The sequence below is a fragment of the Manis pentadactyla genome, chromosome 10 (genome assembly GCF_030020395.1).
Source record: "Manis pentadactyla isolate mManPen7 chromosome 10, mManPen7.hap1, whole genome shotgun sequence".
NCBI lineage: Eukaryota > Metazoa > Chordata > Mammalia > Pholidota > Manidae > Manis > Manis pentadactyla.
In genome coordinates, this window is record NC_080028.1 from 26438190 (window position 1) to 26460406 (window position 22217).

The following is a 22217-nucleotide window of genomic DNA, read 5'->3' on the forward strand; positions in this document are numbered from 1 at the left end:
AAAGGGGCAGGGGAATAGGCTGCTGTGGAGTTTTACACCTGGTAAGAGGCTGTGGATAGATCCTCTATTCCAAAGCTTCCTTTTCAGATGAGGAGCCTGAGGCCCGACGAGGTTTGGGACAGGCCTAGTGTTGCACAGTAACAGAACCATGATAGTCAGTTCTTCTGATTCGTAGCCTTTTATTCTTTTACCACCATTTCACTAAATATAAAATGATATTGATACATTCTATATTAATACTTCTAAAATGAGAAGTATATGCTCTTTTATGGAAGTTAATTTTTTTAAAAAATGAAGTAAATTCTTAGGGAAGTTCAAATGGTATTTATAGACCAGAATAGAAATAGTTATCAGCCATTATTTTTCTTTTGCTTCAGTGATGTTATATGATCTTGCTGTACATAAAGCATAAGGGAGAGGTTCAGAACTTTGTAACAAGACACCTACCAAAGTCAAGCCTGCCATCTGTGGGCTGACAGTGCACACCAAGATACCAGTAGAATGGAAGACCACTGGCAGGCCTGATCTATGCCTTTAGCCCCATCTGCTGGATTATTTATGAAATACTTGTTTGTTGACTGGATATTTCAAATTAGCTATGCTGTGTGCTATTCTTTGTTGTTGAAGAAAGGTAGAAGTAGAATTTAACTGTAAATTTTGTACCCTGAATAAAGTGAAAATTCTAGGATAATAAGTTTAGAATTAAATAGAAATCTTCTTAGCCTAATATACTGTTTCTTATGTCATTTTGTCAGATATCAAAAAAAAGGAGTAACTAAAATTTTAGAAGTTTTATTTTGAAAGAAAAAAGGACAATATTGAACCGACAAAAATCAATAACTACCACAGAACACTGCAGAAATTCTTTTTTTTCAGTTGTACTACTATAATGTGATTGAAGTATTCAGGATCAAGGTTCCTAGTTGATCTGCCCAGGAATTTGCCTACTCCAGTGGGAGTGGCTGAGTTAAAGAGCTCCAACAGTCAAATGTGATGGTGGGGGAGTTCCGTAAGGGAAGAGAAGATGCTGAGCAGGTGAAAATAAGTGGTCTGAAACAAGAGCGATCAAAGAATATTTAAAAATGCATGGTATTATACCATTGAATGACATAGATGAGTGTTCAGAGGCAAGGTAGAGCAGTGTCTTAGCATCTTTAGAAAAGAGTAGTCCAGATTTTGAGCTTGACTTTAAAGATTAAGCCACTGGGTTTGGGGAGTTTAAAATTCTATGGGTTGTTATTTAAACCATGGGGAGTTTGGAATTCTGATTGGAGGTTGTGGGTACAATTACTTTCTGTCTCAAGCAAGCCTTGATCTTTAGCATTACATGAGGATCTCTTTTACCTAATTAGCAGTTGCTACAGACTGTATGGATTAGGCTTTGTCAAGTTTTATTATTTTTATCTGAAATCATTCTCACCCTTTGTAATATAGCGCCATGGAGTCTTCTATAAATATATCCCAGAGACTCTCACACTTGTCTTTCCTTTGTGCATTTGGCACTTAGCAAATGATCTGCTACCTTGTACAGCTTCCATTTCACATGCTGGCTCTGTTTTTCAGGCTACACAGTCAGCTCCCTTAAGTCAAAGACTATCTTTTATCCTCCTGTCTACTTTATTAGAATACTCAGTTAACAGTTAACTGCTTGATTGATAAAGGACTGATGACTTTAGGTCTTTTCTGAAAAAGAATCTGTAGGATTCTTAGTGTTCTATTGGAAGCCACTGAAAATAGAAATTCGATTTGTGTCAGAAAGACTTGAATTGGATTATTTGTAAGGAATAAGCTTAAATCCCTTAAATAATGGCCTTCAGTCATTTACTTATTTTTCATCTATTTTTTATTGAATGCTTATAATAGCCAAGCCTGGCCAGCAGGGATCCTTCCAGAATTATATCTTCTGCGTCCTTTTTAGAGGAGCTTTATCTCAAGAATAAGAATGATGAACTTATTGTAGATTGTGGAAGAGCATCTTAGAGTTAGTTCCCTTCCCTACTGATTCTTAGCAATAGCAACCGAGAGTGGCAAAATTCCTGCCATTTTCCATTATCCACCTGTTAACCATATCTACCCACGAATGAAATCTAACAGGTTGAAGAGGTTACCCTTTCTTTTTGAGCTTCAACGTCTCAAAATATGTGGAACTCCCAACAGTCAGTAATCTTGGACTGTGTTAACTGACAGGACTGCTTGTACCACACAAATGGAAAGTTAAGAGACTGGGCGAGGGCGTTGTCAGAAATAGAGTTTTAGATGTCTGATTGACCTTCCTCTTTTAGTTCACTTGATCTGGTTGACAGATGTAAATATAGTATTTTTCCCCCAAGACAAAAATCTCTTTCTATTTATTAAAGGTTTTAACATGTTATTAAGGGACACCATAGATCCTACAAAACTAATATGCATATACAAAACATAGCACTTAACTCTCTTCTTAAATTGCTTTTTTCATGTTTTCCCATGTCTCTCTCTCTCTCTCTAACCATAACCATATGTTCTCTGGGCGTTTTTGATATCATCCCTACTTATTTGATATTCCTTCATGTCACTTTGCCAGTATACACTTTTGGAATTGCTTCAGTTTTATTAACTATTTATATGATAAATGCTTTCCACAGGCTAGAGAGTTATTATCCAGCATTCTTTCTCTATTACATGATCTTACTGAAGGGTATAACCTACTATATTTTTATAGTATATTGCTTTCCTTTATGCTTTTGCTAACTGTTTTGTTTCTGTTGAAAGTTGCTCAAAAAATTACATACAATAATTTGGGGAAATTTTTTTTAAGTCTGTAGAAGAGAAGCTTTCTCTAGCACAAGAGGACTTGATTTCAAACAGAAATCAAATTGGAAACCAAAGTAAATTGATTCAAGAACTGAAGACTGCCAAGGCTACTTTGGAGCAAGATTCAGCAAAGAAAGAACAGCAGTTGAAAGAGCAGTGTAAAAACCTACAAGAAATTCAAAAAGAAAAGGCATGTCATTTTCTGACTCAATCTGGAATCTTAGAGTTGCAATGTCTGTGGAGATCATCCAGTCAAACCTCTTACCCATTACAAGTATCACCTTTATTTTCAGTGTTCTGTCAGATGGACTTGTGATTTCTGATAAAAGGTTTTTTTTGGTAATTGGAATTTTAATGCTAGGAAGTCCTTCTTAATAGTTTTCTTGTCATTTCTATCCATTTTTCTTACTGCTCTTCTTAGTTTTGCAAACAAATCTGTTTTCCACACTATAGACCCATGATTATTCGAAAGGAGGTATTATAGCCCCTCAACTATTTCTCATACAACATGTTATCCTCTAGATGTGTGAAAGACATAGAAAAAGGTCTAGAAAAAATTCTTAATCTTTTAAAGAATTCTTAAAATCAAGAACCAGCTTTTTCTAAGGGAAAGTGGGGGTGTATTTTGTATAAATGATGCTGAGTTATAAAGTTGGAAGCACTGTATTATATGACCAGTACATTTAAAAGTCAGTTAAAACTTCTATATGAAAGAGTAATTCAGATTCTAGGAAATATTTTATTTTGATATATATTTCCATCAGCTGATAGGATATTATTCTGAAGTGTATGATTCCTGAAGTTCTTGGTATATCTAAATTGTGCAATTCCTGAAATTCTCTTTAATTAAAAAATATTGTAGGATGTTTTTGTGGGGGTGGGGCTGGTGAAGCTGGCATGAAATTCATGATTTTTGCCTCAAGTTTAGTAAATTCCAATCAAACTATAGTGTAGAGGCCTTTAATTGCAAAGGTTTTAGATCAGGCAAACTTTTAGTTTTGGCTCTACTTCTAATTATTTAACTTCTCTAAACCTTTGTTCATTTACCTATAAAATGAGAATTTTAAAAAGCTACCTAGTATAGAGATTAAATTAGATAATATATAATACTCTTAGCTAGGTACCTTAGGTAACGTAGTGATAGTAAATATAATAATGATTACAGTATTGATAAGAGTAAGAATGGTAGTTTGGACTGAATATTATAGGATCCTTTCTTTGGCCAGGCACTATTCATTTTAAAGTATTAATTATTTAATCCTTATAATCTTATTTTTATTTACCTTGTATAAATAAGGACAGAGGCATAAGAATGTAAGTAATTTGTTCATGTTACCTTATGGGGGGCAGAGACAATGTCAATAATAGTAGCAGTCACATTAATTGTCAGTTTTTTGGTTTTTTTTTTAATAAATCATTTTTCTACAGTCACTGAAAGAAAAAGAACTCGTAAATGAAAAATCTAAATTGGCAGAGATAGAGGAAATTAAGGGTAGACAAGAAAAAGAAATTGCTAGATTGAGTGAAGAACTCAAGTCCCACAAGCAAGAAAGCATAAAGGTATGTTAATCTTATCACTGTAAACATTGTTCTTTCTGCATTGTATTATTTTTGTTTAAATTGATTGATTGATTGAGAAACTACTATGTGCCAAGCACATTGTTTTGTTGTTTTTGACAAATACTCTTCCTTTCTTAATGCCCTTGTATTACATAACATCTATATACATATTGAAACATGTTAATTTTGTTTTCAGATTACTGAATAAAGCACGAAGTAACCCTAAAAGTTCAGATTTTGTTGAGATGATAATTAAGGGAGCTATTGATTTAGAAAATTATGCTTGTAGATAGTAAACTTCAAACTATTTAAGAGTTTAGAATTAAAATTTCAAGGGATTTTGTTTTTTCAGTTGTTTTTCTTCCTTAAATCCTATAATAATCTCTTCTTTTGAGTATTTTTCTCATAAGCATAGCTAGGGTGCCAGCTGAAGAAACTAATTGCTTATAATTTCCTTTCCTTACTATAAATAAATAAATGTTATTTATTTTCTTAGAGAAAAGTTAGATCTCTTCTTGAGTGCTTTCATATCTTCTATGTCTGTCAGTCCACTTACCATTTTTTTTTGATTAATTATCTCTTTATGACATTATGCTCTTCCAGATTGTGGCTTCTTTAAAGCAGGGAATATAATTCATCTTTATGTCTATATCCCTAGACCCTAACAAAGTATGTGATGCCTAAACGGTGACTGATAAATGCTTCCTAAGTGAGGAAAGGGAGAATATGGGGTAGAAATTTTTCACATAATCAAAACATGTGCCTGCACAGTGAAACGTGAATTCAATGACTATTGAGCAGGAAGTAAATAATCTTGCATCTTTTTAGCCAATTGTTTGAAATATTGAACTTTAAGAATCTTATAAGAGACTAGTCTAAAACTAAGCTTATTATTTCAATAAGCTGCATAAATTTCAGCAACAGTTTGAAACTTATTATAAAAGATGATTTATTTTTGGCCTTACTTTCTCAATAGGAAGTAACAAATCTCAAGGAAGCCAAACAACTTTTGATTCAGCAGAAATTAGAGCTTCAAGGGAAAGTAGATTCCCTGAAAGCAACCCTTGAACAGGAGAAGAGAAATCAGCAAATGCTAAAAGAGCAGGTGAAAAAGGAAGAAGATGAGCTGAAGAAAGAATTTATTGAAAAAGAAGCTAAATTGGTCAGTATGTTAATGGTAGGAAGTTGTTTTAAAATTGATTTTGTAAATCCAGTCCAGTAAGAGGGGATTTTCTACTTGAGAGTTATGGTTCAAATGCCCATCTAACATTTAAATATTTGATTAAGAAAGGAGATCTGATTTGTTCAAATAGCTGGCATGTGATTGGAAGTATTTTATTCTGTAATTATGTTCTGGTTTATATAAGTGAAAACCCAATAAAACTAAATTAAAAAATGTAACACTTCTAGTGCCAGAAAAACAAACAAACCAACTCACAACTATGTAGATTCATGTAAATGGTGTGAATGCTAATCATGTTAAACTCGTTTGTTTGGTCAAATAGAATGTGGATAAGAACGGAAACTTCAGTTTGGCGTTAAGATGACCGAAGGTTACTTTTCCTTCCCTAAGCTGTACACGCCAAATAGGAAGCATCTGGCTTTCCTCCTCTGAATGAAGTCCAAATATCCCTAGATGATTTGACTGCTGAATGTCTTAGTTAAAGAATGGCAATTTCAAGTTCACACATTGATGTGAAGGGTTTATACTGTTTTTTTGGCAGACAAGGGAGAGACAACAGGATGCACATGAATTTGAAACATAAGAAAATGCCAGCTTTGTCTTCAGGGTACCTTGTTCTTCCTGTGTTCTTCCCTGCTCTAATGGAAAAAAGGAAAATCTCAAATTGCTTTACTTAAGCTTGAGGTTTGCCGACCATCATTTTGGCATTGTGGCCTTTGAGTCAGTTCAGATGACACACGTTTGTGGAATCTATTTTATTAGTGTATAATGAAATATATTCTTGTGCCTTCTTTCCTGGAGAAGTAGCATTATTTATTGCCAGTATTTTAAATTCAAGACTAATTTAAATTTATTTTGTGCTACTTGAGTAATAGGTTTTTGCCCCTCCTGTTTTTCTTATACTCAGCATTCTGAAATAAAAGAAAAAGAAGTAGGAATGAAGAAGCATGAAGAAAATGAAGCTAAACTTACTATGCAGATTACAGCATTAAATGAAAATTTAGGCACTGTCAAGAAGGAGTGGCAGTCAAGTCAACGGAGAGTTAGTGAGCTCGAGAAACAGACGGATGACTTACGGGGCGAAATCGCAGTATTAGAAGCAACAATTCAGAATAATCAGGATGAAAGGAGAGCACTATTGGAAAGGTGATGGATGTTTAGTAAAATTAGTGTATTTCCATTCTAAGTGATAAAAGTGATTGTCATTTTACATTTTTTAAAATAGAAAAAGAATCTTGGGAAGAGTGCATAACTCTTGCAGATATTTAAGTAGCTAATAAAAACTAACCCTTAAAGCAATTAGATAGTTGAAATTTATGTGTTATATTTAAAGTTACCAAAGTAGTTCATTATCTGTGTTCTAGAAGGATCTTTAATGTTTAAAAAATTGTCTCTTACCATCTATTCTAGATGTCTTAAAGGAGAAGGTGAAATAGAAAAGCTTCAAACCAAAGTACTAGAATTGCAAAGAAAGCTGGATAATACAACTGCAGCAGTTCAGGAGCTGGGCAGAGAAAATCAGTCCCTTCAAGTAAGTTACCTACTGATGTGAGACAGCTTGTTAATCTAGAATTTACCTCTTTGTGAGAAGCATTTTTCAGCCTTTTAAAAAAAGTCTCACATATTTAATAAATACTTTTGAGTGGCTGTTGTCTGTGTAGCAGTATTGTAGGTATTAATGGATAATTAAATATGAGATAACTAACTTGTCTGAGAGACCCCAGGGGTTACTAAGAAGTCCATGTCATTCATGAATTGTCAGTACTGGACAAATTTAAGAACATCATGAAATAGGTAAGCACTATGTATTATGCTTTGTTTATTTACTCATTTTGTCATTTAGACATAAGAATGTAGCAGTTTTTGACAATCAGAGCTGACCAAAGTATTTCTGATTTTTAAAATTTTATCCCAGGTTGCATATAGTCAAAATTTTATAAAACTTGGATACCAAAATAGAAATGACCAATCATTCTTTAAATAAATGTATTTAACGTTTTTAAACTTTTTTTAAAAATAGATCAAACATACCCAAGCTTTGAATAGAAAGTGGGCTGAAGACAATGAAGTACAAAATTGCATGGCCTGTGGGAAAGGCTTTTCAGTAACAGTGAGACGGGTAAATGATTTTGTTTGTATTACTATGGTTCTGGATTTTATTCTCAGTAGCAATTAATATTTTAACCATCAAAATAATCTTGCATTTGACAGATTTAAAAACTTTTTTTCATTTATTGATTAATTTACAACTACATAGAATAATTACATTTATGCAATCTAGTATTTGGTTGGTGTATGTGTCTCAGTTTTAGTTTTAAATTCAGTCATTGACTTCCTACTGAGTTAATCTCTGGAATAATCGTTTCTGAACCACTGTGCCAGTATTAAATTTGTATGTTTTAATTATCAGTGGTTTCTTTTGAAGGAAGAAAAAACAAAGATAAAAAAAATTTATTGTAAATAATAGCATCATGTGATGTTTCAAGTTTATATTCCTACTGAAGAAATTATTCCTGAAACATCTGGCAAATAGGGATGATTTTTCACATGAAAGAAGTGCTTTAGTAACACTTTTTTGGTGCCTCCTGAAGTTCTTTTGAGAATTACAGGATAAATTCTATATAAAATGTTTAGTATAATATCTGATAAATACAAAGCTTTCAAATCAATTTAGGGATTAAATTGATATATTGAATATTTTATCATTAAGTAGTACACTAATTACTTGAAAGTTTACATACCTTCACAGTGCAGTGTGCAATAGTCTTGTAGTCTCATAATGCTTTTGGTATAGTCTTTATGCTTGAAGTTGTTTGATTTTTGTCATTTACAGCATCACTGCAGACAATGTGGAAATATCTTCTGTGCTGAATGTTCAGCCAAAAATGCCTTAACTCCTTCTTCCAAGAAGCCTGTTCGTGTCTGTGATGCATGTTTCAATGACTTGCAAGGATAATGGGTTATCACAACTTCAGGATAATATTACACTAACATTAGATTTTTAATAAATGCACTTAATGGAAGTCTTGGACTACTATTTCATTTGGACCGTGGTTGCAATACTAAACCAAATTAGAATTCGTGTATTTTGGAAAGTTGTCGATCTTCTATTTTTGTGAGACTTGGGCTCATCTTTCATTACTTTTTTTCCATTTAGCCCTGGAACAGCTTTCATGCCAAGTTCAGAATTAGCCTATGAAATGTAAATAAACTTTGGACAGAAAATAGCAGTGTATTTTTTTAAATATAATTTCATTGTTCACAACTGACATGAGTATACTTCCATAGCTTACTTCTTTCTCCCAAATTTAGTATATGGAAATGTACATGGATGATGTCATCGAATCATTTATGTTGCACAGTAGTACACTAGTTACATTAGGTATTCTCTTTGTGAAGTCATACACAGAATAAAACTTTTTTTTCTGATGTATAGGTCCATAGCTCACTTTCACTGTTGTTATAAATGTATTATTTGAGTGTTCTCAGTATAGTTTATGTTGAGATATGTATGTATGAACTATGAATTCAAACATGGTTTTGTTTTAACAATACTGATTAAATTCTCTTGGGTGGATTTTATGAAAACCTCTGTAAAATTATTACTTTATGGTTATCCTGGGGTTATATTTTAAAGATTAGGGTTAATTTTTCTTTTTGTCTTTTTCTGTCTCATTTTTGAACTCCCACATATTCTCAATTCAGAATTCTACAAAACTTCCCACCCTGATCATCCCAGGAGGATGGATAATGGAAATTGTATAATGGTCCTGTTTTCAGTTTGTTGTAAGTGGAAAGTCTTCTGAGATTAGTCTTCATATTACAGCCTAATTTTGTCTCTCCAGCATCTTCACGAATCTGAGTTTGTTTTTTTCCTTTACTTGGTCTAACCTTTAAAGCATAGCTCAGCTTCACTGAAACTGTTTTGTAATATTGCATCTTAAAGCTAGTAACTGATAGTGTTATAGTTTCATCTGTGAAAACAAATAAAAATGGTAAGGAGACAGTAAGTATTCTACTTCATATTTTCTTCTTACCTAACAGGGAAGAATTTTTTAAAGTTCTAAACTTGACTTAAATTTAAAGTGGTTCTGAATTTGCAGTACCATATCAACTGGTAAATCTTTTTATTTTACAAAAATAATGCTGTGAAATTACCTTATTTAACAGAATAGAGTTATCACCAAATACAAATGTATGTAGGAATCCCAACATTATCATTAAAATGAAACAGAATGGCTAATTAAAGACAATTAAAAGTTAGTTTATTTGTATGCTGAACAATGGAATTGAACTTTATAGTCTTACTAATTTGGAAAATTGAAAAACAGCTGAGGAGATGTCTAGTATTGACTTATTACTCTTGTAGGGAAGAAATGTAAAGTTATACATTCATGCAGTGCAGTCATTTGGTAATAATAGGGAAGGATGGGAGTATTTCATTTACAACAAATGATTTATAATATGTACTTGCTTTTAAATATCATCCTGAAATATCATGTTTCTGCTTTACCTATAATATATATATAAACTAAAAGAGATTGCCATATATTCACTTAATTATTTTTTTAAAAACCCATTAAACCCTGTTAGCAATAGCTATTAAGGACCCTGACTGAGTCTTCAGACTTGGAAAAATATATGTCCTTGAGCTTAAATAATGAAGAAGTACAAATTTTTTAATAAAGGACTCTTTATAGTTGAATAATATAAATTGAGCTGAAATTATTTAAGCATCTTCATATACTTAAACAAATCCTTTCAAATAGTCTTAACTCTATACTTTTACATGTAAGTAATGTAATAAGTATACTGGAAAAACATATTCACAGCACCACCATACTTTTTTTTTAAGATAATAAGCCTTCATGAGAATTCTTCTAGATTAGAATATCTGTTAACTTCATCTCCTAATTGGGTGCACTGAAGGCCTTTCCCTGTTTTGTCCCCTGCCCACATATTCACAAAAGAACTGTGAGGACAACAAATAAAACCATATGTATTTGATTTTCTAGTTTTCATCTAGCTTATCTTATTTCATAGGTCCTGCATAATTTACCCTAGGCTACTATACTAATAAATTAGAAGTGAAACCTATTATTTTTGCTATTAACTCTCACCAGTGGAAGGTGTTCTGTAAACAAAAAGGGTTTTCTTTTCTTTTAATTAAAAAATCATCTTTTGGGTCTTTACTGGCTCTGCATTTTAGATGTCTGTTGTTGTTTGTCAGTGAGTTAGAGATGGCATATGCAGAGTCCCAGCTCTTGGCTCTAATGCAAAGCATGTTGGTATCACATGGTAGTAAATTCCAAACCCCAGAATTGAAATGTGAGTTAAAATCAGTGCTGGGTTTGTGTACAATATACCATACCTGTAGAATTTTTTTAATAGAAAGAAAGCAAAGCTGCTGGCATGGGGTTTATTCATCTTGAAGAAAAAAGAGGGAAACAAACACAGAAACCTCAATGCAGTATAAATGACATTTTGTTCAACTACCTCTTACTGTGGAATTAGTGTAATAGTTTCCTCACAGTAATTTTAAGTGGTAATTGCCAAATTTCTTAGTATTCCATCTCTCTTAAAAAGGCTTTATAATTATAGTTTTGAGGACTTCAAAGTCACTTTTTTTAAAAACTTGTATCTGCATTAAAATGTTTTAAGTGGAGAGCAAATTATGATCACATATTTTAATATCCACGACCTATTTGACTGTAGCAGGTTATTTTTTTTTAAATGTACTTTGGCTATAAAACCTTGGATGATTTGGTCCGCAATATTTAAATTTGCCATCAATTTAATATTCCTAGACATGAACTTGATGAATGGTATTCTGTAATTATAATGTACCACACATTATTGTGTCTTAATTGCCCTTTGCCTGAATTTTAATGATCAATTTGTTATTGTTGCAGATGTGAATATTGTGCATAAACTTACTAAATTTATGTAAAATTGTATGAAATAGAATTGGAAATAACTAAGTTCTTTCTGTGTAGAAGTAATGAATTTATTGTAACATGATGATGCAGTTATGTATACGACATTCTGTACTTCCTTGAACTGGATCATATATTCATAGCTTTTGTAGATACTTTTGCATGAATATTTTCTTGTTTAGTTTTTGGATTCATTATTTGTATTGTGTTTACTTCTTGTGATTATGTAGTTGTGCCTTATTTTGTGAGAGAGTTTAGCTCAGTAAATACTGTTATTTCTAAACTCAGTGAGTGGAAGGTTATTGATTATAAATGTAACTCATAAATTACATAACCGCATTTAAATTTGTATAAAGAACAATGGAAGGATCCTTACTGAATTGTTGCTTTTTTTAAATATGTTAAAGATGATATTAAAAATCATTTCTTTCTAGTAGATACATTCTGTGACTATAAATTATTTTGTCTATTTAAAAAGAGAATAAGATACTAATGATTTTGCATTAATTTATTCACAGGATGTTAGAACTTTGCACTTAGATACAGACGGGTATGATTTAATATTCAAATTACAATAGTAATCAAGTTCATAATTTCAGGATAAATTACTCATGCCATTTTGTTTTAGACATTCCATTTTCATTCCATTCATTATCATGGAGAATTAACAAAACTAAAAAGAAAAATTAAGCAGTATTAAATTTTCCTCTTTCATTGTGTATCTCAGGTTAATACCCAGGTGACCAATTAAAGATACTTTCTGAAGGCTCAGTGTACCATTGTTTTTCACTGTTCTTTTTTCCTGGGAATCAAAGTGGCACAAGTCTTTTTTCATTTTACTGTGATGTGTGTTTCCCTCTGAAGAATTCAGTGTGTATATTCTCAAGCACTTAATATAGTATATATTGGATATGTTCTTTTGGGAGCTTTATAGAATTCTAGTTTAAATATATAGCATATTCTTTTTTAAAATTGTATTTGTGGTTAAAAAAAACTTAACATGAACTCTACCCTCTTGATAGCTTTTTAAGTGTACAGCATAGCAGATCTCTATAGAGTTTACTCATTTTTAACTTGCTATGCCCATTGATTAGTAATTCCCCATTTCCTCCTCCCTCCAGTCTAATCATCACTCCATTCTGATGCTGTGAATTTGACTATGCTGGGTACCTCATGTAAGTGGAGTCATAAAGTATTTGTCTTTATCTGACTGGCTTGCTTTATTACCTTTAGCATAATGTTCTCAAGGTTCATCTAGTGTTGCATATTGCAGAATTTCCTTCTATTTTTTGTAAAGGCTGAATTGTATTCCATTGTGTGGGCATACCACATTTTGTTTATCCATTCATTTGTTGATGGACATTAAGGTTTTTTCCTACATCTTGGCTATTGTCAATAATGCTGCAGTGGAAATAGGAGTGCAGATATCTCTTTGTGTATAGTGTATTTTTAAGCCGTTGTACATCTTGATGTTAATTTGGTCAGTCTCTCTCTCACTTTAATAATGTAAAGGAGAAACCAGTTCTCTATACATATAAATATATGGTTATTGGACTCATGAAACTAAAAGTACTCTTGAGATTACTTAGTCCTAGCTCATTGCCCTCCTCTCAGGTTGGCTTATATCTAAAAATCCCTGCAAGATGATTGTTAATTTTTTTCTAAAAGCAATATATACATATATATAGAGAGAGATTAGTTTTGGGCCAGAAAATTCTATCTGAATCTTCTCTTGCATAAATCTATGTTGTCTTCTCCTGGACGTAATTACTTTCAGTTCTATCCAGGCACCATCTCTAGAAACTCATTTGAAATCTGTTCTTCCCTTCTTGGTTCTTTGTTTTCCCTCACTGATTTTTAGACATTAACAGTAGTTATTGCTTTCCAGATTTTCCTTTATTTTCACTTACTCTAATAAATATCTGACATTATTAGATAGACTATGACCCTTCATTTTAATACTGGTTGGCCTTTGCACAAGAGCCTTTATGCTACCCTTGTCTGTACTGGTTTACATGATGAAATATGTGTTTTGCTCAAGGAATTGTGCACATGACTTCCCCAGGCATCATCCTCTCTATTTCTTTCTCCCTCTGAAGGAGATCAGTTAAGGCATCATTTGTCTAGAAGCCCAGGTTAATAAATTTACCATTTCCACTTTGGAAATTGGAAACGGTACCATGCCTGAAATTGAAATTTGTGGATTTTTTGGATATAATCTGACCATAAGAACTAGTTCCTTAAGCGCAGTTAATGGTATATTCCACCACAGTAATACAATTTAAGCTGCCTTTCTTGATAAAAATTCTAATGAAGCTTCAAGTCCTACCAAATAAAACCTACTGTGCTAACAACACACACACCCTACTGAAAACCAGAAAGTAGTTTTATGACAAACTCCATCATTCTTCAAAAAATGAGGTTTAGATAAAGATAACTTAATTTCTACGAAAATCTCCCATGTAAAAATGTTAACTAATGAAACTGGAACAGATACCAGCTTTTTCTTTCTTAAAATAATAGAATTTACTCTTTGGGATTTTCTACTTCCAAGTTAGAGTATTGTAAAATACACCTGAGATAGGTAAACTGTCAGAGAATAGGAATTTTTAAACTACTAAAATATATGTCTTATTTCTTAATGTATTAAGAAAGCAATCAAACTTTGTATCAAGTACTACTGAGTGTGAGGTAGGACTACACAGCTGGTTTACAAGCCATATAAGAAAATTGGTTTCATTATAGATAAACACAAAGGAAGGTGGTAGAATTCATATTGGGTACATGTGGTGGACATTGTTTTCCTCCTGACATTCCATTTACCTGATCCTTGACTACTTACAAATTACAGCAGCACCATGCTTCACTGGCACCTCTTGCCAGCCTGGCTGAAACATTGTAAGGTAGTCTGGATGTCAGCATATATTTGGCAGGAAACTCCTCAGAGCTCAGATTTGCTGCAGTCATTATTCCTCTATACTGAGGACTTTCCTGGCTCAAATTCTCAAATTCTGGAAGTCCTTTCAAATGCACATTTCCTTCTAGCTCATCACTAAGTGTTACAAAAGCTTGAATAAAATAATACTTTAATCCCTAGTGTCTAAAAAGATATGCCACTTGTTTTAGATATCTAAATTTCAGAGGATTCTGCAGGCAATGTGAATAAAGATATTTTCTTGGTTTCCTGACTCTTGGTGAAGCAAGAGATTGCTGCTGCTATTTGTGCCATCCATGTTTTCTGTTCAAAAAAACACGTAGATATATATGGAGAGAGAGAGAGAATGTTAAGCTGACAATTTCTCATATTGGATTAATATTCTGTATTGATTGAGTTGCTTTTTAAAATGAGGACTAATGAAACATTTGCATGTTTTCTATTTTCTTAAGTCTAATATAAATACTTCTAATTTATATGAAGATGCAAATCTTTAAATGAATATGGTATGCAAGTTGGATATAGAGTCATGAGTAAACAAGGAACCATAATAATCAGTGGTTACTAATTAGAAAAATGAGCACTGAGAATATCAATAGTTTGAAGTTAAATTCCTTGAATTCACATTTTGTGTGGAAATAGAAGTTCTTAACGAGTGGCATAATTTGAAAAACAGGCTGAGGGGAGTGACCCAGGAAACTGAGCCCTTAATAATGCAATCTTGCATTAATGATCTGGCCACATTGTTGCTGTGATGAAAGGCTACCAGGGGAAGACAAAAAATGAAAACTTCTGAGAAACCAGAGTTAAACCAGAAACCAGGCAGCTGCTCCTCAGCATCCTAGTTGTAGCAACAGTGGTACCATTTGAAAAGTGGAAGAGAAGACTTGACATGGTTTAATGCTGCATTATTATATCCCTTACTTAAGCTGACATCACATTATTTGCATACTGGGACTCTGGAAATTGATGGGAACATTTTAAAAGTCAAGCATGCAATCCAAAGTAGTTCTTCCCCCATTCCTATAGAAACTGCAGAAATCAGATGCAGTTCTTACTGCTGCAGGAGGAAATGAGAGGCTGTGTCACCTCTGAGATTTCTGAGCATGATAGGGACTAGATGTCCATATCCTTCCCCCTCCTAACTTCTGTGCTTCCCAAAGTGGGTGAAGGAAAACACAAACTTTCCATTCACCATTACTGAAGAGGCTTGGGGTGAGAATTTTCCCTTATGTCAGGTCTGAATAATCAAAACCTACAAAATTGAAATACATACTTTGGTGTTTTCCGTTTGGGCTTGTAATAAGAATGCTGCTATACACTGGCGGTATCTGTTTTCATGTTGTATAAGGAAAGCATTTCTCAGCCCAAAGACTAGAAAAAGATTACAAAGACAAAAAGCCAAATCAGTTAGTATGAAATCCAAACAGTTGCTCAGTATAAGAACCTGGACTTTTTGTTTGTTTTTTATGTAAATTACCAAAAAAAATCAGATTCAAAGACCAAGATTTCACTACTATGTCCAAATAGATCCACCTAACTATGAAAACTTCGTTTCTTAGCTAACAGCAACTTCTGGCTTAAGTGATGGAAAATGGGCACTTCCTAGAAGAAGCTTAGCATACTGGGTGGATTTTGTGTGTGTGAAATACAGATAATAAAAATATGAGAAACTGTATGTTATTGTTTCTTCTTTGACCCCTACCATTCTTTTTAAAATTGTTTTATTGATTTTTGTATTTTTAAAGAGAAGTCACATCAAAACAAGGGCTATACACAAGATGTGGCAAAACACAAAGCCAGGTGAACGTACCAGGACAAGAAAAGCCAAAACATCTACTAAACAAATCCAGCCTCCACCAAATTAAGTGAAATATGAAACAAAACAAAACAAACAGAAATGTTGGCCTGGTTTCTGGGTTTGCAGAAAACCTGTCTCTTCTGTCATTTCCTAGCTGGTCTGTTAAACAAATGACATAAGATACCTGGAGAACAAATATTTTTAAAAATTTGAAGGAGCTTCTAAAATGAATGCTGCTGCTGTGAACTATTAATACAAGGCAGGGAATAAAATTCTGCAGCCACTACATTGTTTTCTACTGTCTATTTATGATTAAGAACAAAATAAAAGACAAGCCATGGTGGTCTTCTGGTTATAACCAAGGAACGCTTCAGAGAGGAGGGGGGCGCTGGCTTACACTGCTGACTCGTCATGAAGCTGATGCTTGTCCACTGCCATTATTTCTGTTTATTGAAATCTGTGGGTTTAGCTCAGACTCACTGAGGCAGTATGGGCCTCATGTCAGAATCAAAGCGAATGTGAGACTTTTTATTTTCTTAATTGCAAGAACTATTCCAGAATCACAGGTACTTCAACTGTCTAAACCTCCTAATTCCTAAGTTTTACCATCACACAGTCCATAAGGCCATGAAAGTTTGTTCAACTCTGTTGGGACAAGAGGACTATTAAAATGACTTTCTGTACAAAAGGTCTGGCTGTGTTTGTTTCACTCCTGATATTTTTCCTTACAAATTACATGAAGCAAGTGATGCTTGAAAAGATCAGGTGGTGGTTCTTGGCTGGAATTTGGAATCCATTTTCCCAAAAAATTGTAACTAGTTCTCAGTAATTCAAGGCATCATATTTGTTAGGTTTGTAATATGAGTACAAGGGACTTTGTAAGCAACTGTACCTGGTATGGCTAGGCTTGTAAAATTAAATGGGATCATATAAATGGGAAACATTTCATATAAAATTAAATAGGTCAGGAGTAGCTCTTCTCCCCCTGACATTCTAATACAATAATATAATAATTGACACCAGTTATTAAGCACTTACTATGTACTGGGCACTGTGATGATTTTTCTCTTTTTTGTGTCATTTAAACCATGAAGCAACCATATAAGATGGGGTAGCTAATTCCCACTTACAAGGGAGGAAACAGACTTAGATGAATTTTTCCAAAGTCGCACAACTTGTAAATGATACACCAGGATTTGAAACTAGGTCTCTTGACACTCAAAAGCACCACCTCTTCTTTTCTCGCCCTTTACTCATTCCCTCACTACAGTTACTTTAACCCATACACTGTATCTGAACGGTCCAAACCTAAGGTGAGTGGAACAAGAAAAAAATATATATGTAGAAAAGAAATGAGATGGTAGTGACAAACCAGAAAAATAACTGGTGGAAGGATACTTCTAAAAAAGGTATTGTTTTTATTTTTAAATAAAAGGAATAGAGGGGAAAAAATGCATCTCCCAAAGTGATCCAGTGATGTCAGATTTACCATAAAGCCAAGTTCTTGGCAGCGGGCAGGGCAGTGGCTAAACAGCCCATGCAGCTCCCACTCTAACCCATGGAGTTCTGGCAGCTTTCTCCCCGGAAGCTCGTTTATCATGCCGGCATCTGCCAACTATGGCCACTGTAGTGAGAATAAATTCCTGCCCTAAATGCCCTCTTCTATAACATTTTTCCCCCAAGAAAACATAAACTAAAGGAAGTGATTGTGGGCCTTGCATACTGAGTCCTGGCCTACATGCACAGCTCTGCCATCCACTTCACAGGAGAAGATGCACACGGGGTGGGGCTGCACACCCAGGAAGGGTTTTGCTCACCAAGATGCCCCCTTTCGGGCTTGCTCTGGAAACACTCTCACCACAAGTGGTCCCAGCCAAATCAGATACGAGGGCCTTCTGACCTGCCCAGCTCTCTCTCCAGCAAGTCTCAGTGGAAGTAGAAAGAATGGACAAAGGCAGAAGGCTCTGGTTCTGCGTGCGGGTTTCCTCCTGCTTTTGACAAGAGAGTTTGCAGCCTTTCAGCAGTTAACACATGTAAAGCACTACATATCTAGCTTTATTTTATAATGTAACTGTGTCTGAGTTTATTACAAATACTCGTATGCATTCTTTCATTCACTGTGTAATAAACTGCTCGGCCACGTAGAGTGTGGACTTGAGCTAATCAGTGAAGCTCTGGGTTTAGCTGCTGGGTTGGCAAATGAGGGGATGGGTAGTGGGCCCCTAACCTGCCTCTCCCTTAGGACAGGAAGGACTCTCCTCCTGCCTGTCTTCTGCTGGCCTCCTTATGCACGTACACTGAGGCAGAAAGACCATCTGCTTCCTCCTGAACACTGCCACTGTCTACTCTGCACTAAGGAGACCAAAATATTCTTCAAATTCCTTTTGTGACATGATTTACTGATTTTTCATTGTTCTGAGAGTTCCCCAAGAATGAGGGCTGTTGCTCATTCATCTCCGTAACTCCAGGGTGCCCACAGAGTGCCTGGTTCTCAGGAGACACTCAGGACATGCTTGAAAAAATGACTAAGATATATATACCTTATTTATATATAAAAGATTGTGTGTATATATACATATGTGCATGTGCACATATATGTATTTATTTCTGAAATATATCTTTTCTGGAGCTATTGTAATAAAATATCTAAGGTGGCATAGCATGCCATGGTTTACCAGGGCTTTAACAATAGCAGTGGTATTAGTAATGATAACATAATAACTACTGATAAGAGCTATTTCTTGAGTGCTTTATATGAATTATTTAATTCTCATGGCAACCCACTGAAGTAGATATTATTATTCCTATTTTACCAAAAGGAATCTGTGGCTTAGAAAATCTAAGTGCTGTACTTGTGGTCACACAGCTAGCAAGTGGCGAAGCTCTGTCATCCCACTGGAAACCAAGTCCAACACTCTTCATAACCAGTTCATACAGTGAGTGACCTACGGCCACATAGGAACTCAATATTGTCTTTGATGAAGATTTAAATTGCATTCATCTCATTACCCAAAAAAGGTCAACAGAAAACTTTGTTATGGCAGAAAAGCCGAATGATGAAAATAGATACGTACCTGACACATGAAGTGGATCAATACTTTTGACCACCAATCTATCTAGTGGAATGGGCTGATCAAGAACTGTACACGAACCACCCTCTTTTATTACTGTTTGCAACTCAGGAGTAAGTGAAGGGCACATTAAACCAGTGTCCGAGCCTCCAAGTTTCTGAAAGTGAAGAGGAAAATAATGCACAAAATAGGAAATAAATATAGATGCATATACCAAAAGTGCATCCTTAACCAAATTGATTTTTTAGAAACAATTGCTTGAAATCCAGCTTGCTATTCTTTCCGGAATTTGAAAAGCATTTCCCCAAAGTATATGGTGATTTGAAACTTTAAACATGGTGTTTCTGGCCCCCAAGTTTAATTACCTTCAAATAATGGGTGATGTCCATAATTGGGAAACATTTTAAAACATCACATCAATGGGAAGATGTTCATTTCTAGAATCTCTCTATAGCACTGAGTTGGATGAATGAGAAAGGGGAGCCTCATTTCAGTCAACTCTGGGATGTCTAACACTAAACTTTCAATGCAGTCCTGTATGATTTGTAAATAACTGAATTAACTTAAGAAGCTGGATATATAAGATGCTGAGTTTTCTTAAAAGGATGTCAAAGGTTGTGACTTGCATGATGTGTATTAAATAAGAAAGAGGAATTAAGTTATATAGCATGAAATCTGACTGTTGCCTCATAATATAGTCAGTATGCCCTACATTAATTCATGTGCTTTGATTTGTGCCATAATTTGACGTGAAGGTGAGCCATGCTGGAGTCGAAGTTTTTGAAGGGGATCGAGAATTTTCAGAGCTTGGTTTGTTAAGACATGCTAGTCTGGGTAGCTTAAAGTAGGAGGCCTTCCAAGTTTCACAACTGCAGCTTTTAGTATTCTGCAAGACCCAATTCCACCCCAACCACCCATCGACTATTCATAGATTGATTAATGGGTGTCTATTTTATTGCTCAAAGATCCTTAAATTATTTAGCTCCACTAACCAACATGCCATCTAGAAGCTTAGGTTATTAAAAGATATGAGATATCTAGTCTCATGATCTTATATCTGCAAGGCTAGTCGTTTGGGGCAGAAGTGAGTCAGGTGACAGATTATTAAATAACTGACGGCTTATGACATATTGCAGCTCCTCCTCCCACCTCAACAGGCAGGGGTCTGAGAGCCTTAGAGCTGGTCCCCTTCCTGCTGCCATTGACATCTGCCATTCAGGGAGCAGACTATGAAGTGGGAGGTCAGAGAGAAAGCCTTTAGTGGCCCATGAGGCCCGTGGCTTAGTGGATAATGGTAACCAATAATACTTAATAACAAGAATAATGGTAACCAATAATAAGTAATGGGAAGAAGAGACTTTGGTCTGTGATGCCAGCTATATGTGTGTTAGGCTTCTACAGTTCTCACATACAGTAGCCACTGAAAGGTCAGACCTCCCTTCTACCCCTGGCCCCCAAGTCAGCATTTCTCAAGAATGTGAGCTTCCAAATCAGAATGAGTGGTGGCTGTCACCTCAACACATGACAGCAGACAGTTTAGAAAGACCCCTTCTTCTGGCAGCTTGCATCGTGGTGGACAATTTGGACAAGGAAAGGGCCAATATAGGCGAACGTATTTTAGGTTCGTTTGCTTAGGCTGTGGCTTCCAGGACTTACCTTGAAGTATGCAGACTGAGTCACTGTAAAAGGTACATAACCTTGGACATCCTTAGGAAATGTAACTCGCTGTTATGGCTGGTTTTCAGGTCAGAGCAATATGACTGAAAAACCACTGGTTTATAATGCCTCCATGTTTTAGGGGGTGAAATCACATTTATGTATGAGAACCTTTTGGTTTGTAACAAAACTTTAGAACCTTATTTAGTTTATTAGTCCTAAACTTCCTTAGCAGACATCTTTAGAAACAGCAGCAATTTACCTTTTTGTTGCGCTTCGTTTTTGTAACTAAGAGGAAATCATCGAAGAGAAACAGATAAACATCTAGGAATCTTGTGCTTTCTGAGGAAAGAAAGTAGGTGAAATTCGGGCTGGAAATAGGAGGCAGAAGTCTTGTTTTGTTTTGTTTTTAATCCAAGGCTCCCTTAGAAAACGAAGCGGGGCAGGGTCTGGTCACACCTGGTTGCAGCTTAGGAAGCCCCACCATTGAACTGATTTCTCCCTAAAGCAGAGACCTGAGGTGAGCCCAGGCTTCCAGCTTTAAAGACATTCTATTTGCGGTACATTTCCTGTGACTCTGAGATAACTCGGATGCTATTTGTGATGGCTTCAGCTAAGCCTAGGGACACATCTATGGATGTGGAGGCCAATTTTGGAGGGAAAGGCATATGCTGGAACTACAGAGTTGTGTTGTGTTCCACTATTTTGATTTCGTTTTGTCACAATCTATAGTTATTTTTGAAGTTGTAAATAACATCGAAGAAAATTGTTATCTTTCCAAATGAAAGTGGGGCGGGAGATGGTTTATCGGCTAAGAATGGCTGAGAAACAGAGGCCCGGCCTCTCCTCATTCACCTGCCTCACTGTGGAGCTTCCCGGCTGGTCCCTCTGCTTCCGTCTCCCCATCTATACCATGTCTTCCCATACCTCTTTCTTCAGCACTCTTTTAAACCTATCACGTCCCTGTCCAGGACCCAGGGACTTCCAGCCGCCAGCAGTGTCCTGGCTGAGTCCCTCTGTTTGGCTTCCAAGGCAGTTGCTGTGAAGCTGGAAGCCTGCCAGGCTGAGGCAGCCCCGTGTGGGTCTGGACTCTGCCGTTTATCTGCCAGGTGCCCCCGAGCATGACAGAAAACCTCCCCGAGCTTCAGGTTCCTCACTTATTACACGGGATTACATGGAATTTCTCTGCGTAACTCACTGGAAGGAAAAAATGCATAAAAGCCCCTTGATGTAAAAAGCTGGCATGTCTGTCTTCCATAATTGGTAGTAAACAGGTGGGGGTTTT

At 35.2% G+C, this 22217-nt stretch overlaps 2 protein-coding genes across 4 annotated transcripts in view; one reads left to right on the forward strand and one right to left on the reverse strand.

Moving 5' to 3' along the window:
* The window catches only part of EEA1 (early endosome antigen 1), a 141006-nt gene extending 129101 nt beyond the window's left edge, over positions 1-11905 (forward strand). For all 3 annotated transcript variants that reach the window (XM_057486515.1, XM_036891056.2, XM_057486516.1), the window contains 7 exons: positions 2795-2980; positions 4219-4350; positions 5327-5512; positions 6441-6679; positions 6944-7064; positions 7554-7652; positions 8367-11905. In XM_057486515.1, the coding sequence (XP_057342498.1) occupies positions 2795-2980; positions 4219-4350; positions 5327-5512; positions 6441-6679; positions 6944-7064; positions 7554-7652; positions 8367-8489 (1086 nt within the window). In that variant the 3' untranslated portion in view covers positions 8490-11905. The remainder of the gene's footprint in view (positions 1-2794; positions 2981-4218; positions 4351-5326; positions 5513-6440; positions 6680-6943; positions 7065-7553; positions 7653-8366) is intronic.
* A 98-nt stretch (positions 11906-12003) lies between these two features.
* The window catches only part of PLEKHG7 (pleckstrin homology and RhoGEF domain containing G7), a 50218-nt gene continuing 40004 nt past the window's right edge, over positions 12004-22217 (reverse strand). The window contains exons 14-17 of the mRNA XM_036891519.2: positions 21195-21274; positions 19280-19433; positions 15681-15778; positions 12004-14707 (exon numbers count right to left, since the gene is read on the reverse strand). Coding sequence (XP_036747414.1) covers positions 14600-14707; positions 15681-15778; positions 19280-19433; positions 21195-21274 — 440 coding nt within the window. The 3' untranslated portion in view covers positions 12004-14599. The remainder of the gene's footprint in view (positions 14708-15680; positions 15779-19279; positions 19434-21194; positions 21275-22217) is intronic.